The sequence below is a fragment of the Nothobranchius furzeri genome, chromosome 1 (assembly GCF_043380555.1).
Source record: "Nothobranchius furzeri strain GRZ-AD chromosome 1, NfurGRZ-RIMD1, whole genome shotgun sequence".
In the NCBI taxonomy this organism is placed as follows: Eukaryota; Metazoa; Chordata; class Actinopteri; order Cyprinodontiformes; family Nothobranchiidae; genus Nothobranchius; species Nothobranchius furzeri.
Window position 1 is genome coordinate 42300595 of NC_091741.1, and position 15728 is coordinate 42316322.

Sequence of the window (15728 nt, forward strand, 5' to 3'; positions counted from 1 at the left end):
ATCTTTCTGCATCTGACTGTTGGATTGAAACAGAAAAGGGTAGCTATGGAGATGGGAATATACGTGTTGGGTCTACCACTAGAGGGCAGCATAGGAGAGGAGAGCGTTAGGAGAAAGAAGTAGTAAAGGGAAGTTAAGATGGATGCCTGACTCTGCTACATGTGACGCAGGTTTGAGGAAAGCTTGGAAAAGGAAATCTTGCCTACTCGTGCCACGTACTGACACAACTGCCGACATTAACAGTTTGCTTTGAGAATCTGAAAATCTCATCTTTGTTTTTTTGCAGATGATGTGATTCTGTTTGTGTCTATCAGCCATGACAGTCAACGTGAACAGGATTGGTAACAACCAGGTGCAAATGTGGCAAAATGGGTCAGTACTACGTAGAATATTGAAAAGTTTAAATGTTGCAACAATGCCACCCTAGAGCTGGTAGACTCCAGGGAACTAAAAGGAAGTAGGTCCGGGGCACCCACAGAGGAACAGACTGGTTTTTAAATACAATAATGGCCTTTTTCACAATTCATATAAACACATACATACACTCAACAAGGGTTTCAGTAGATACCTAAATCATTGCAAGCAAGCAGTATTTTTGTGTTGGAGTAAGACCTTACCAACGTATGCCCATTAGGGTCAAAAAGCCCCGGGGAGTGCATACTTCAGCAAAATGACAAGAACTTCAGACTCCCTTCTTCACTGGCAACAAAAGAAGAGGTAAATTGTAAAGGTAATGTATAAAACAACAACGTTTACGAATGGGGAAAGTTTTGTAACCGTTTGTTACAAATCGGGAAATGCTTTTTGTCCTCATGGGCTCCTATAGCAGGAAACATGACATCTAATATGGTGTCACCCAGAGACTTTAGACCTGCTCCCATGGATTTTAGACCAGATTTTCATGGATATAATTTATTATTTTTTCAACAACTGGGCATCATTTACTTCATTTTCAACATGATTTTGATGGATGTTTCCAGAGATTAATGGTAAAAACTTCACATTGTCACGTTAAGAAGTTTTCTGTTCTGTTTGCTCTATTCTGGATGAGTCATGCATGTGAAAAACAACAATTGCACAAAACATTTTGACAATAATATGCATAATGCATTTTCTAACAAATGTACCCAAAAATAACTTAATATTCCACATTTTACTGTCACTACTTAGCATTCTGTATTAATTTACACCATACAGGAGGGGCTTGGAGATTCCCCTGGAGGAGCTGGCCCAAATTAGCCTGGCAAGCCAGACTAAATAAATGTATTGTTTAGTCTGGCCATGCTCCATTGACGGCTCTCGGTTGTGGGGCGGGTTCTACCGTTGTCTTTCAAATGATCTCCGCATTCCACTGGACAATCAATGTGACATACTCTTGTTTCACTCTGTTGCATCATCCCACCCACCAGGCATATAGAGGGCCCTGATTGGCCCACAAAGCAGATAAAGCTTTGTGATTTGTTCACTAAGCAGATAGAGCACTATGATTGGTCCACCATTATGGACCAATCACAGCTCTTTATGTGTTTGAAACCCCTCTAGAGAGCTGTGATTGGCTAGCCAGAGTCCTGGTAGGAGCTGCTGAGGTTCCAATGGAGCATGCCTAGACCATTCTTTGCAAAGCAAGAATTTGGTCTAGTTCACTAGGCTAGGCCCAAATGGCTGGGGAGAGGGAAGTCTGGGCCTCCCTGCTTAGGCTAATGCCTCGGCGACCCGACCCCGGGTAAGCAGCTGGAAATGGATGGAATTTACACCAGTCAAGTCAGGTAGGAATGTCTTAGCATGCCGATGAAATAACAGAGTGATGTAACTTAAAGTGGTGTAAAGGCTTATTAAATATTTGCTTGAAATTTTGTTGATTGGGGCTGTGGTTAGACACAGCATTCAGACTAGCCGTTAGCTCATCAATCTTGAATCATATGACACCTATATTACTGCTGAGGTGATGTGAAGGATCCCATAAAGATTTATGAACGACCAGTACAAGATCTCCTGGCCAACATTTACACCTACCATCTACCATGTGAATGCTTGTGCATGTGGGTGAATGACTGGTTATGTTGTAAAGCACCTTGGGGGGTTGTAGAACCTTAAAAGGTATTATATCAAATACAGGTCATTTATCACAAAATGTTAAAGTTAAAACATGTAATGTCAGAAATATTAAAAGGAAAAAAATAAACTATACTTTTTGTTTTTTGTTAAAGGGGAACTAAGCAGTATTGACTTGCTATTAGCAATTAGCTCAGGGGTGTCAAACTCAAACTCACACGGGGCCGAAATGAAACTCTGGGACGGAGTCGAGGGCCAAACTTAGTATTTTTTGGAAAATTGACGGCAAATTTCAACATTTTCTTTATCAACATATATGCAATTTTGAACCTTTAAATTTGGAAACAAACTTATTTCTGCATCAACACTGAATGTGGAATAACCAAATTACACACGAGCAAGTCAGTTTTAAATAAAAGGCATCAGTGGTATTCATTACTTGTGGTATAATCAGCATTTTTAAAATCTATTCAGGATTTATGTTTTCTTGTTTATTCATTTTTCTTATTTTTTATTCTCCTTTTTTTCTCCTGTAATACGTGTCATCACTGCTGCGACATCTAGCTTTCCCCACTGAGGAACAATAAAGGGATTTTCTATTCTATTCATCTATCTGCAGCCTTTCCACTTCCTGTTTACTGTAGGTTAAATATTTTCTCACGGGCTAACAACAAAATAAAAATATCATTTTATCTTAAATGAAAACGCAACATCTCACCTGTTGACTTTCATGTTTTGGAGCAGAAAAAGAGCATAAAACCAACATATTTAAAGCTCAGTTTGCTCCACTGGTTTACTGTGATGCTCACCTGTTCCAGCCAGATACCTGCATCATGGGGTTGATCTGAGCCGAGGAGGAGACTCCTGTTGTTTTGTTCATCTTCATCATAATAATGACTATTGTAGCTCAACCGAGCTTCTTCAAAATAAAGAATGAGACGAGACTTTGTCTTGCTGAACTCGAACTTTTAGTGAATTAGAACACCTTACAGGAAAGTTACATGTCTGCTCTTAGCGCCAGTTTTTTTCTCTACTTCCTGGTTTTTCTGTTAAGCCTTCTGGGAACACGCTAAGTCTCATGGGTAATGAAGTTTTAAAGATTACACAATACTGAGCCTCTTAACTAATTTCAAATCAGAAATACTGTCTCATAACACTAAATAATCAAATTAAATAATATGTCCTTGGTGAACATTCAAATTCAACATTTCCATGAACTAACATAATAGTCATTTCTATTTGTTACTAGCATTAATAACCCCCCCCCCTGCTCTTATAATAATTCACAAGAATGACAACATTAGATGACAACAGGTGCTCACATAGGTTTGTGCTGATGAACATGTCTGAGCAGCTTGACCACGTTGTTGTGTGTCGGGGAGGAAACACAACCACAGAGTCGTGCTGGTTTGAGCGTGTCGCTGCTCGCTGGAGTTATATCAGCTCTGTCTGGACGTCAGTTGGAAAGCTTTCTCTTTCAGTCGTGAGCACATTACTGAGCGGCTGGAATCTCCGTTTCTGGGCTTCAATGTCAGAAAATAGCTGAGTGAACTCGGTGCTGAGTGAGAGGAGTGTTTAGTTTGTCCGAGACAGCGGAGCTGCAGACACCGGCAGCAGACGCTGGAAAAAACACAAAGGAGGGGGCGCGTCGGCTTTGCGGTAAAATCGGCCAGCGAGCCAGTTTTAATATATTTTTGATGTTTATCTCGCGGGCCACATAAAAATGCTCCGCGGGCCGCATCTGGCCCGCGGGCCTTGTGTCTGACACTTGTGAATTAGCTATTAGCACCCCCTAGTGTCCGTTTGTAGAACTGAAACTAAAACCTATCTCCTTGATGTGCATTTGTCTTTTTAACACCTTAATCTAACAGCTGGCATGTCTCCTCACCCTCCCTGTGTATTTACAAGAGTGTTTCATCACTTCATGTTCATGTTTGAACAACAGGACCTGGAGGCTGTCCTACATCAGAACCTGTGTAGAAAATGTCACAGTGTCCAAACAGATTTGGATCTTCCCAAATAGGAAGCCCTGGATGACATCAGAGGTCCAGGCTCTAATCAGAGCCTGCAATATTGCGTTCAAGTCAGGTAACAGCAACTTGTGCCGCATAGCCAGAACTAGTCTGAGGAAGGGCATTCACCAGGCAAAGAGAGTCTACGGGAGGAAAATAGAAGACCTCTTTCACAACAACAATCCCTGGAAGACGTGGAAGGGGATTCGGACTCTGACCAACTACAGAAGCCACACTCTGTCCAACACTGGCAGCAGCAGAACACAGGCAGAGGAGCTAAACAACTTCTTTGCTCGTTTTGAAACCAACTCTACTTTCACTACAAATAAACTCACAATATTGTCCTACAGAAGTTGTTTATTTCTGTTCCATTGGTTCAGAATGGTGGAATCGAACTCTCAGACTGTCTCTTCCTCTTCTTCCTCTTCTAAAGGCAGAGCTTCTCGGGGGTAAGCATAAGTCTCCATATTTGTAAGTCCAGATATCACGCAGCAGCTCAAAGCGCTGCGGAACACGTTCATGCTGCAGATTCTAGTCCACCGATTGGTTGTAGTGCTGTAGAACTCGGCATTGAAAGTGGTGGAGAAGCCATTGAAGCCTCCAACAACGATGAGCTTGTCTCCGATCACTTCCAGGCCAAAATTGCTGCGTGGAGTAAGCATAGGTGGCGCGTCCACCCAAGTATTGGTTTGCGGATTGTAGGCCTCAGCACTGCGCAGACGTTCAGTACCGTCAAAGCCGCCGACCTGTTGGGAGTAAAAGTCTATTATGTCTGACCTAATTGGTGGCTTTCGATCATTTAGAAGTTTATTTTAGATGTTTTCATAAAAGAAAACTTCTAAAATACTGCATTTTCACACTGAGTGCTTTGTATAACAGTAATTCCAACTCTGACGACAGCCTAAAAGACTGGGGGTAGCCTGTGTGTTAGTAAAGCAGAATGAGGAGCCTGAATGGAGGACGAAAGGAGAAAAAGCACTTACTGCATAAACACGATCTGCAAACGCGATGACTCCGACACCACTGCGCGGGCTGCTCATAGGGCGGATCAATGTCCAGTGGTTGGTCTCTGGTGTGTAAAACTCTGCTGACGGCAGGCAATCGTGTCCGTTGAATCCACCACAGATGTAGATCTATTGACACACACAGAAACAGTTTCAAATAGATAATTGAGTTTCTATAAAATCCGTTAAACAGTTTGTTAACCCTCTGGAGGCAGGCGTTGCAGATTTGCAGCATTAAAACCTTCCTACCCGGTTACTCCACACACGTATTTCATGAGCATTTTTTAACTCAGAAGTACCCCTGAAGGACTTAGTTGTTCGTCCTGTTATCAAAACTCATTTTGAGCCTAAAAGGGTTAAAATCTTCAAAAAAATATCTTTCCTGACAAAAAAAAATCATAATATGTTATAGTTCTGCTTATGGCTGAGGAGCAGCTTTTAGATTAGTGACTGAATAAACTGTTGTCATTTTTTTCTATATGAGTTATTTCAAAGCAACCTTAATCCATTTTCCTCTTGATGCCCATTCAAGCTGTTCAATCTGATCAGATTTAAACTCTTTTTTCTGGAAACTAACAGCTCATTTAATATTACACATGTTTCAGTTCCACTAAAGCACAGCCACACACCTTTCCCTGAAATGCGGTGCAGCTGGCATCACTTCTTTGCTCACGCATGGATGCAATTTGATGCCACTGGTTGGTTTCAGGACGGTAGTACTCAGCTGTATCAAGTCTTGTTTGTCCATTAAAGCCTCCCATTGCATAGATGAGCCCATTCAGAGCGCTGACACTCACGTAGCACCGGCGATGATACATTGGTGCAACCTCCATCCAAGTGCGGGTGATGAGATTGAACCTGCGGACGCTGTTGAAATACTCCACTCTGTCAAAGCCACCGATGCAGTAAACAAATCCATCTAAGAAAACGGAGCCGTGATAGGCACGAGGACGCTCCATGGTGTTTTCCACGGTGGTCCAGCGTTGAGCCATGACATCATAAGCTTCTAAAGCATTGGTTGGATCACCACCACTCCAGCCTCCAATGGCCAGGAGGATGGCGGGAGGCAGGCGAGGACGGCTGAGGGGGTCGTTGATTCCAGTAAAACCACACTCAGTTAGCAAGATAAGTTGTTGAAGTCTAGTTGCACGTAAAACGATGGACATGCAGGCTCCATCTTGCTTCACCAGCTCATTTCCCAACACGTTGTTCCATACGTACTCTGAATCCATTGTGACCAGTCTGATCTGTACACAGATGAGAAGACAGACTCTAGATTACTTCATGAGCTTCAGCAATTATTATCAAGTATCCAGACACATATAACTGGTGTTTTATTAAATTACATGTTATTTGTCGTCGTCTTCCTCCGCTTATCCGGGTCCGGGTCGCGGGGACAGCATCCCAACTAGGGAGCTCCAGACCGTCCTCACCCCGGCCACCTCCACCAGTTCCTCCGGCAGGACCCCAAGGCGTTCCCGGACCAGATTGGAGATGTAACCTCTCCAACGTGTCCTGGGTCGACCCGGGGGCCTCCTGCCGACAGGACATGCCCGAAACACCTCCCCAGGGAGACGTCCAGGAGGCATCCTGACCAGATGCCCAAACCACCTCAACTTACTCCTTTTGATCCGGAGGAGCAGCGGTTCTACTCCGAGTCCCTCCTGAATGTCCAAGCTCCTCACCCTATCTCTAAGGCTGAGCCCGGCCACCCTACGGATGAAACTCATTTCGGCCGCTTGTATCCGCAATCTCGTTCTTTCGGTCATTACCCAAAGCTCATGATCATAGGTGAGGATTGGGACGTAGATCGACCGGTAAATCGAGAGCCTGGCTTTCTGGCTCATCTCCCTCTTCACCACGACAGATCGGCTCAGCGTCCGCATCACTGCAGACTCCGAACCAATCCGCCTGTCGATCTCCCGATCCTTCCTACCCTCACTCGTGAACAGTGTGAGCAAGTTGCTGCCTCCCTCTCCTGAGGCGCCGGACAGTTTGCGAGAACCTCTTTGGTGCCGATCGATAGTCTTACTCTGTGGTCTCACCAAACTCCTCCCATGCCTGAGATTTTGCCTCAGCAACTGCCACTGCTGCACCCCGCTTGGCTATCCAGTACCCGTCTGCTGCCTCTGGAGACCCACAGACCAGCCACGCCCTGTAGGCCTCCTTCTTCAGCTTGATGGCTCCCCAAACCTCTAACGGGGGTTGCCACCACGACTGGCACCGGCCACCTTGCGACAACAGCTAGCAACAGCCGCCTCAACAATCGCAGAGTGGAACAAGGCCCACTCGGAGTCGATGTCCCCCACTGCTCTTGGGACGCAGTCAAAGCTCTGTCGGAGGTGGGAGGTGAAAACAGTCTTGACAGGTTCTTCTGCTAGGCGTTCCCAGCAGACCCTCACTATGCGTTTGGGTCTGCCAGGTCTACGCCCCTGCCATCTGATCCAACTCACCACCAGGTGGTGATCAGTTGACAGCTCCGCTCCTCTTTTCACTTGGGTGTCCACAACATATGGCTGCAGGTCAGATGATACGACTACAAAGTCTATCATCGACCTGCGACCTAGGCTGCCCTGGTACCAGGTGTAAAATAGTAAAATGCTAAATGGCCTGTATTTGATATAGCGCCTTCTAGAGTCATGGAACCCCTCAAGGCGCTTTACAACACAACCAGTCATTCACCCATTCACACACACATTCACACACTGGTGGAGATGAGCTCCGATGTAGCCACAGCTGCCCTGGGGCGCACTGACAGAGGCGAGGCTGCCGAGCACTGGTGCCACCAGTCCCTCCGACCACCACCAGCAGGCAACATGGGTTAAGTGTTTTGCCCAAGGACACAACGACTGCGACAGACTGAGCAGGGCTTGAACCTGCAACCTTCCGATTACTGGGCGAGCACTTAACTCCTGTGCCAATGTCGCCCCAGTGTACTGATGTATCGATGGGCATCCTTATGTTCGAACATGGTGTTTGTTATGGGCAAACTGCGGCTTGCACAGAAGTCCGATAACGAAACGCCACTCAAGTTCAGATCAGGCGGGCCGTTCCTCCCAATCACACCCCTCCAGGTCATGCTGTCATTGCCCACGTGAGCATTGAAGTCCCCCAGCAGGACAATGGAGTCCCCTGATGGAGTACTATCTATCACTCATCCCAGGGACTCCAGAAAGGGTGGGTACTCTGAACTGATATTTGGCCCATAAGCACAAACAACAGTCAGGACCCGTTCCCCGACCCGAAGGTGCAGGGAAGCTACCCTCTCGTCCCCCGGGGTAAACCCCAACACACAGGCAGAGAGTCTTGGGGCTAACAAAAAGCCAACCCCAGCCCTCCGCCTCTCACCCGGAGCAACTCCAGCAAAGGAGACTGTCCAACCCCTCTCAAGGACTTGGGTTCCAGAACCAATGCTATGTGTTGAGGTGAGTCTGACTATATCTAGCCGATACCGCACAACCTCTGCCACAAGCTCCTGCTCCTTCACCTCCAGCGAGGTGGCGTTCCATGTCCCAATAACCAGTTTCCTTGTCCAGGGATCGGACCGCCAAGGCTCTCACCTCAGTCTGCCACCCGATCCACACTGCACCGGACCCTTAATGTTCCTCCTGCGGGTGGTGGGTCCACAGTTGGATGAGCCCATGTATCTGGTTCGGGCTGGGCCCGGCCGGGCCCCATGAGCGAAAGCCCGGCCACCAGGCGCTTGCTCACGGGCCCCAACCCCTGGCCTGGCTCCAGGGTGGGACCCCAGTAACCCTCCGGGCCGGGTACTCCGACTCTTTGTTTTTACGTCCATGAAAGATCCTCTGAACCGTTCTTTGTCTCACCCTTCACCTAAGACCCATTTGTCATGGGAGACCCTACCAGGGGCACAAAGTGCCCCAGACAACATAGCTCCTAGGATCATTAGGGCACTCAAACTCCTCCACCACGATAAGGTGACAGTTCAAGGAGGAGTCCATGTTATTTGGCCCAATTTAATCTTCGGATAAATGTTTAAAACTCTCGTTGAAATCCTACTAATAACAGTTCATGAACTTGACTGCATGTGATTTGTTTATCACCGTCAGGTTAGCACAAGCATCTCTGTACTGTGAAGAACATTAATCTAACTCTAGTCATGGAAGTGAGTGTACCTTAGACAAAAGGACACGAGTGTCTCTCTGACGTTCCGCGGGCGAGTGGGATACCCATCTGACGACGGACTCAAACACGGCGCTCTCCTGTCTCACCATCAGGCTGTCGCTGCTGATGATGTGTTCGACTTCTGGCATGGACAGCTCCAGGAAACTGCCAGAGAAAGCAACCTCCTCAAAGTGGTCAAGGATGTAGGAAAAGGCTGCAGAGCACTGCTTAGGAAGGTAGTACTTGGATGTAAGCTTCCAGGTGTTAATGCAGCTGTGTGGGGACAGTCGTGTGATGAGATAGTCGCTGCAAGCTTCAAGTAGCTCCTCATAGTTGAGATAGTCAACCACTTCCATAATTTTGCCTACGTTGTTGTCTGTGAGGACAAGGAACCCAGTGTAAACGAAGTCAATGATGATCTTCATTGTTTCAGCTGACGTGAAGGGCAGCTCGTAAACCCTGTCTTCTGGAGGAGACCACTGTGTGAAGAGGGATCTGGAAAAAGACACATCAGTGAATTACAGTTTTCACAGAGGCAATAAAGGTTCTTATGTTCATCTCTATTAACAGTCCTCTGGAAACAGATGATGATTTTTATCTAGTTATTTACAATAGTATAAATAAATGAATCGGAATGGTCCCTTTTGTTAAATCACAAAAAAAACTGATTACCTATTTTATTTCTAAAGCTGAGTCTAATTTTAAAGAGGGAATATACCCCCAGGTTTCTCATTTTAATAGAAAATGCTTCTGTCAGCTTTCAGCAGCTTGCAAAGATTTCCTGCTGCAAGAAGTACAAGCATTTTCTGATATAACAGCTGACTTAAACCCCCTATCTCACTGGTCTGCAACTGCCAGTAACCTGTTAGATATACTAACATGCAGATGGAATCACATTCCACGTCAGAAATAAATCACAACATCTTAATTCTGTCTTTATTTCTTGAAAATTAATCCTGATTTAATCAGAATATTTCTGCACAAACTTGAAATCATGTTGGGTTTTTGCATTCAGTGCACCAAAATGAGCCCTCGCTGTTCAAGGGCAACAGCATATCTTGCAGTCTGAAACCTTATTTAAAACTTTGCAGGTAGATTATTAAAGTTTTCTGAGATTTGACAACACGATGCAAGTTTTCAGTGGCTTTGGCTTTACCTCTGTGCATCTATCTGAGAAAACAACAACAACAGCATCAAACTGTGGACATGAGAAGTTGACAGTTATGCACTGTCCAAGCGTAGCAAGTGTTCTACTCTCTTGTCTAAGTGATGCAGGTTATTTCACAGCTGAAATCAAAGAAATCTGTATGACCCACAGTTTCTGAAGCTTAACTTAAAATTATTGTGTTGTTCCAACCTGAGAATGTTCCAGATTTGAATCGTATCGTGTTGTGTGACGTTAGCCGGTACCATGTGATGTGGCTGCACCGCACATGAGAATCTCAGCCACACCTCCAGCTGGCGCTGAATCAATTCCCTTCGCAACTCACGAGCCAATACTAAATGAAACGGCCCGGTGCCTCCATTTCCTCTATTTCCTTTGGTGACGGAGAGAGAAACCCCAACGTCCTCTGCTGCCCGCAGATAAAAGGAATAGGAAGTGACGCTACCATCAGCGTCAGCTCTGAGGAAATTTGCAGCCGTGAACGAAACTGTCAGCAGCAAGGTAAAAAAGAAACCTTTTCTGTGTTTTAAAAAGAACCAACAATGCAGTTAGAAAAGCAACGCAGCAAGAACACACCAAAGATGTTGAAAGAAAAATACGGACAACAAGGAACAAAAGACTAGAAGATAACGACCAGAGGTGGAATGTAACGAATTACATTTACTCACGTTACTGTAATTGAGTAGCTTTTTTGTGTACATTTTAAGTCATTTTTAAAATCTGTACTTTTACTTTTACTTGATTATATTTTTTAAAAATAATTGTAATTCACTACATTTTAAATCGTATCCGTTACTGAGTAAAAATAAATAGTAGTCTTAATGAATGAAAAATATTACGTGTCACAGCGTCGGAACAGGGAGAGACACCTGCATGAGCGCCGTGTCTAAACAGGAGGGGTGTACACTTTTGATATTGAGGACAAGCAGCCGTTTTTATCACAGTCTTGCACAAAAACATCAGTTCAGTCCCTGCGATCAACTCGCTGTTGACCTCCTCTCTCCCTCCTCTCCTGTGGGTTGGAACCCGCACCTTTGTGCACCGGTGTGACATCATCCGAATTCTGCTCGGTTCGGTAACCAGACTCGGTTCCGTGTTTGAATTGTGTTTCCCTACCGGTCCGCACGGAAGCGGCAAAATAACGTTTAGCGCTCATAACAAGCGGATTCTCAGCACTTTGCTCATAAAACAGAAGACCTGCAGGCCTCTGTGAGCTAAAACATCCTGATACTGTTCAGGTGTAAACATTGTGCTCCATCCCTGTGTTTGAACTCAGAAGATGCTTCTTGATGCCACAGATATGTGATCATTTAGCTTGTTTCTTTATTTTACTCCAGAATAAGAGATTAAATTATCACAAAAGCAGTTCAGTGTAGTTAAATTAATCATTCAAAAGATTCTAACATGCTGCAGTGTGTGTGTGTGTGTGTGTGTGTGTGTGTGTGTGTGTGTGTGTGTGTGTGTGTGTGTGTGTGTGTGTGTGTGTGTGTGTGTGTGTGTGTGTGTGTGTGTGTGTGTGTGTGTGTTACACATATAGGACTGCATGAGACAGCGTGGTTTCATCAAATCCATACATCTTATTTCCTGGTTGAAGTAATGGTGAACAAAAATAACTTCTATTTCATAAATGACGTCTCAATAGTGTCTATGATAATGTTTTATCTTATTCTGTGCCTGTCTTTGGTCTGGGAGGTGTAACTTATCATGATTCAAGCCTTTTAAAACATGTTAAAGTGTTACAAGAGGAGATAAATGCATGAATTTGAAGTTCATGTTTGGAGACCAACCTTCACAGTTTGGAGGCTCACGCTGGTGAGGAGACACCGTTAGTTCTAGTAACACCTGGGCTCCCAAGGCCTGTTCTGACAGGATGGACGTTACGGGACCCTTAAGGATTCCAGTTGGACGATTGGAGGATTATTTAGGAGGATTGGAATGAACAAACTGATTTCAGTGGTGAAGGGTTAAATGAGTGAGTGAACCCACTACCAAGGATGAACTTTGCTAACTTTAAAAATCAGCTGCTCTAAATAAGCATGAAGGTCATAAAGGAGCTCTGGGATGGACATGGATAAAGAAACTGTTGTAAAAGTAATGTAGGGCACATCAGAACACCCCACCATACACAAAATGTCAGTAATCAGAACATTGTATCACCGAGCAAACATGGTAACAGAAGAAAGAGACCGTAAACAAGAGGACAAACACATACAACACGCTTTTAAGACCTGCGGATACCCGACATGGGCAATAAACAAAGGAAAACAACAAACAACAACAGAAAGAATAGAACAACCAAAGCAAAGAACCAGAAACCCAGAAAGACAAGAGCAACAATGAAAAAACACAACATAAACACACCAACAAAACCATACACAACAGTTAGAAACAGACTAGTGCACCCAAAAGACAAGATACCTGCTGGACTTAAATGTGGAGTCGTTTACGAAATCCCATGCAAACTCTGCAATAAAACATACATAGGAGAAACCAGACGCCAACTCAACACACGAACAATAGAACATAGAAAGGAGTGCGAGAAAGAAACAAGTCGAAAACACACAAGAGCAGCAGAAGAAGAAGCAGAAAGCACAATAAAGAAGTCAGCCGCAACAGATAGCAGCAGCAGCAGCAAGGTAAAGAAGAAACCTTTTCTGTGTTTTAAAAAAGAACCAACAACGCAGTTAGTAAGCATGTTGCCGGTTCTCCGTCCGAGTGAGGTGTGTGTGTTAAGCCCGGTTTACGTTCCTGCGTCAGCTCCACGAGGGGAAGATGCACACACACTGACAGAAGCGTTTTGCTGTCAGACTTCTCCGTCTCCTGGGGAGTGTTGCAAAGCAATTCCCCGCCAGGACAACAGAGCTTCTCTGGGGTATCCTGTCATGCATCCAGTTCAATACAGTGCATTTACTATTGTGTTTCTATTGTGTTTTTTTTTTTTTTTTGTATTTCAGAGAATTTTTAACACGGACAAATTTGTCTGTCATCCTCCACCTCTTCATGCGCTCGCCACCTCTAAACGCACGTTTCTCCTGTTGGTGCTTTATTCAAACAGGAGGTGTGGGCGGTGTACAACTCTTGAAGGGGGATTGCTTTATTAGATTAACTTGTTTATTAAACTGCGTGTGATGCAGTCTTTCCCTTTAATTGATTTACGACTCAAATAAAACAAAATATTCTATTTCTTCTTCCACAAATTCACCTGCTTTGTCCTAACATCTGGGGATCAACTCACCGGAAGTACGGTATACAGCAGAGGCAGTTCTTGTGGACTTTAAATTCCACATCCTGAAATTTGATGACTGCGTCGGTTAACTCCTCGTCCAACCGGAGTTCATTGAACACCGGCATCATCTTGGGTGAAGACTGGCCTTCTTGAGTCATCTTGGTGTGTTACAACTCTCTTGAAAGTCTCTCTAATTGTTGATTCAAGTCTGGGGACCTGAGTGAGAGCACAATTTGGTTTGAACGCACTTCCAGAGTAGAAACTCCGCATCTTTGTGATCAATAAAACTACAATTTACATCGACTGTTTACATTTAACAGTAATGTTCCCACAAATTGCTAAAATAATTTTCCTTGACTGTAAAAGTGTGTCAAATATCACCAAATATTCTACTAACTACAATAAATAACTGTTTTTGAGGCTGTGGCTTGTCACCATTTTTAAATCCCTCAAACATGAAATAAAATCATAATAATTTATTATTTAAATGATGGAAATAAAACTAAATCCATCCGGTGGTGCTACTTTGTGATTTGTATGAGGTTATTCGAATCAAAACATGGCATTTAACATTCCACAGCACTGGTCAAAGATGATTTAAAGCATTATTATACACATCCCCCATATTTTGTGTGTAAAGTGTGTTTCTAGTTCAGGTTGATGCGAGTTGCCAATCCAAAACATCAGAAGAACTTACCTTTTACAGGTAATTTTCATTCAGGTATGACCTTGTTCCTTCAAGAGAGCAGTGGACACCAGGTGAACGCTAGAAGGATGTAGCTAGGTAACCGAAAATAATTGTTGCTTAGTTCTGTAGATTTATTATTTTTTAAATTTGTTTACTTTAAACTTTGACTTAGTTCATTTAAAAATGATACATGAGTTCAAGTTTAGTGGCTTTTATTTTAATTCTTCGATTAATCAGTGATCAGTAATCATGCTGCAACTCTTACAACACACTTCTTGGAAAACAGACACAAAAGACAAAGGGAGCAAAATTGTTTATTTGCACTTCAAACAATCACAGTTCTGAACTCCTGTGTTTGCTGTGGAAAGGTTGCACCTTTATCGTTATATTTTCATTTCCTGCCAGCTCATAGAAAGAAAATAAGTTTCAAAATCTGTAACTGTCTAAAACAATCAGGCGTTTTAGGAAACAACAGTCATGAAAAATGTCTGCAAAATACTGGAGTCAGTGATAGAGTATTAATGATGCTGCTCATCGTGCAAATCGTGTTCTGTTCAAACCGAGAATGAATGAATGAACAGACTATTGATTCAACAGTGGTGAAACCCACACATCAAAGCAGCACATCAAGAAAAAGAATATATATACATATATATTCATATATATATATTATATGTATATATATATTCATATATATATATATATATGAATATATCTCTCTCACCCTCTCTATCTCTCTCAGACACACACACCTTAATCAACATTGTTTTGTTTCACTTTGTGTGGGAAAATTCCAAGAACGTTAAGAAAAAAATCAGTTTAATCAAATTAAAATTTAAAAATTCATATAAAGTTGTGTCTGGTTCTAGCATTTCATATTTTCTAGTTCCTACTGCATGAGTTCAGATGTATTAATCCATGCACTTAAATATTAATGTTCTGATTTGATTGAAAAACTTGTTCTGTAATAGTCCCTTTACTATTATGATCAAAAATATTTAATCTCAATTCTGAGGCTGCTCTGTAAATAGTTTTCAAATAAACAATACACATAACAACTTGTGGTCAATCCATATCAATTTCAGACTTAAAATAATATATTGATGTAAACCACACCCACTTCCGGTTAAATCACGCCCACTTCCGGGTTATGCCACGCCTGTTCCGAGTACAGATACAAATACAGATAATTTAGTTGGTTGAAAAGATACAGATACAGATAGTGGTGTACTCACTCATGCCTAATATATATATATATATATATATATATATATATATATCCTCCTGTCAGAGGAGAGGGGGAAATGACTTTTGGTGGAAAACAGTCATTTCATACCGTTACACAACCAAAAATGCTTTTGCGCTGATTAGGGGGTACTTGGCTGAAAAAATATTTCACAGGGGGTACATCAGTGAAAAAAGGTTGAGTACCACTGCTCTACAAATCCCTGGGATG

The 15728-nt window shown here is 43.3% G+C and overlaps 1 protein-coding gene across 1 annotated transcript; it reads right to left on the minus strand.

The window, feature by feature from the left end:
- Window positions 1-4310: 4310 nt before the first annotated feature.
- Window positions 4311-14369, minus strand: LOC107386441 (kelch-like protein 10). The gene is made up of 6 exons (XM_015960828.3): window positions 14282-14369; window positions 13594-13800; window positions 9205-9688; window positions 5698-6315; window positions 5048-5197; window positions 4311-4810 (listed from the first exon to the last, which is right to left on the minus strand). The coding sequence occupies exons 2-6, from the start codon at window positions 13740-13742 to the stop codon at window positions 4463-4465; spliced, it is 1749 nt and encodes a 582-aa protein (XP_015816314.3). The 5' UTR covers window positions 13743-13800; window positions 14282-14369; the 3' UTR covers window positions 4311-4462.
- Window positions 14370-15728: the final 1359 nt, after the last annotated feature.

Coding starts and splice junctions, on each gene's coding strand:
- LOC107386441 (XM_015960828.3), bottom strand. CDS start 13,742: ATGACTCAAGAAGGCCAGTCTTCACCCAAGATGATGCCGGTGTTCAAT. Junction 6,316..9,204: donor CTCGTGTCCTTTTGTCTAAG/GTACACTCACTT, acceptor ATCTGTGTACAG/ATCAGACTGGTCACAATGGA. Junction 4,811..5,047: donor TTGCAGATCGTGTTTATGCA/GTAAGTGCTTTT, acceptor TACTCCCAACAG/GTCGGCGGCTTTGACGGTAC.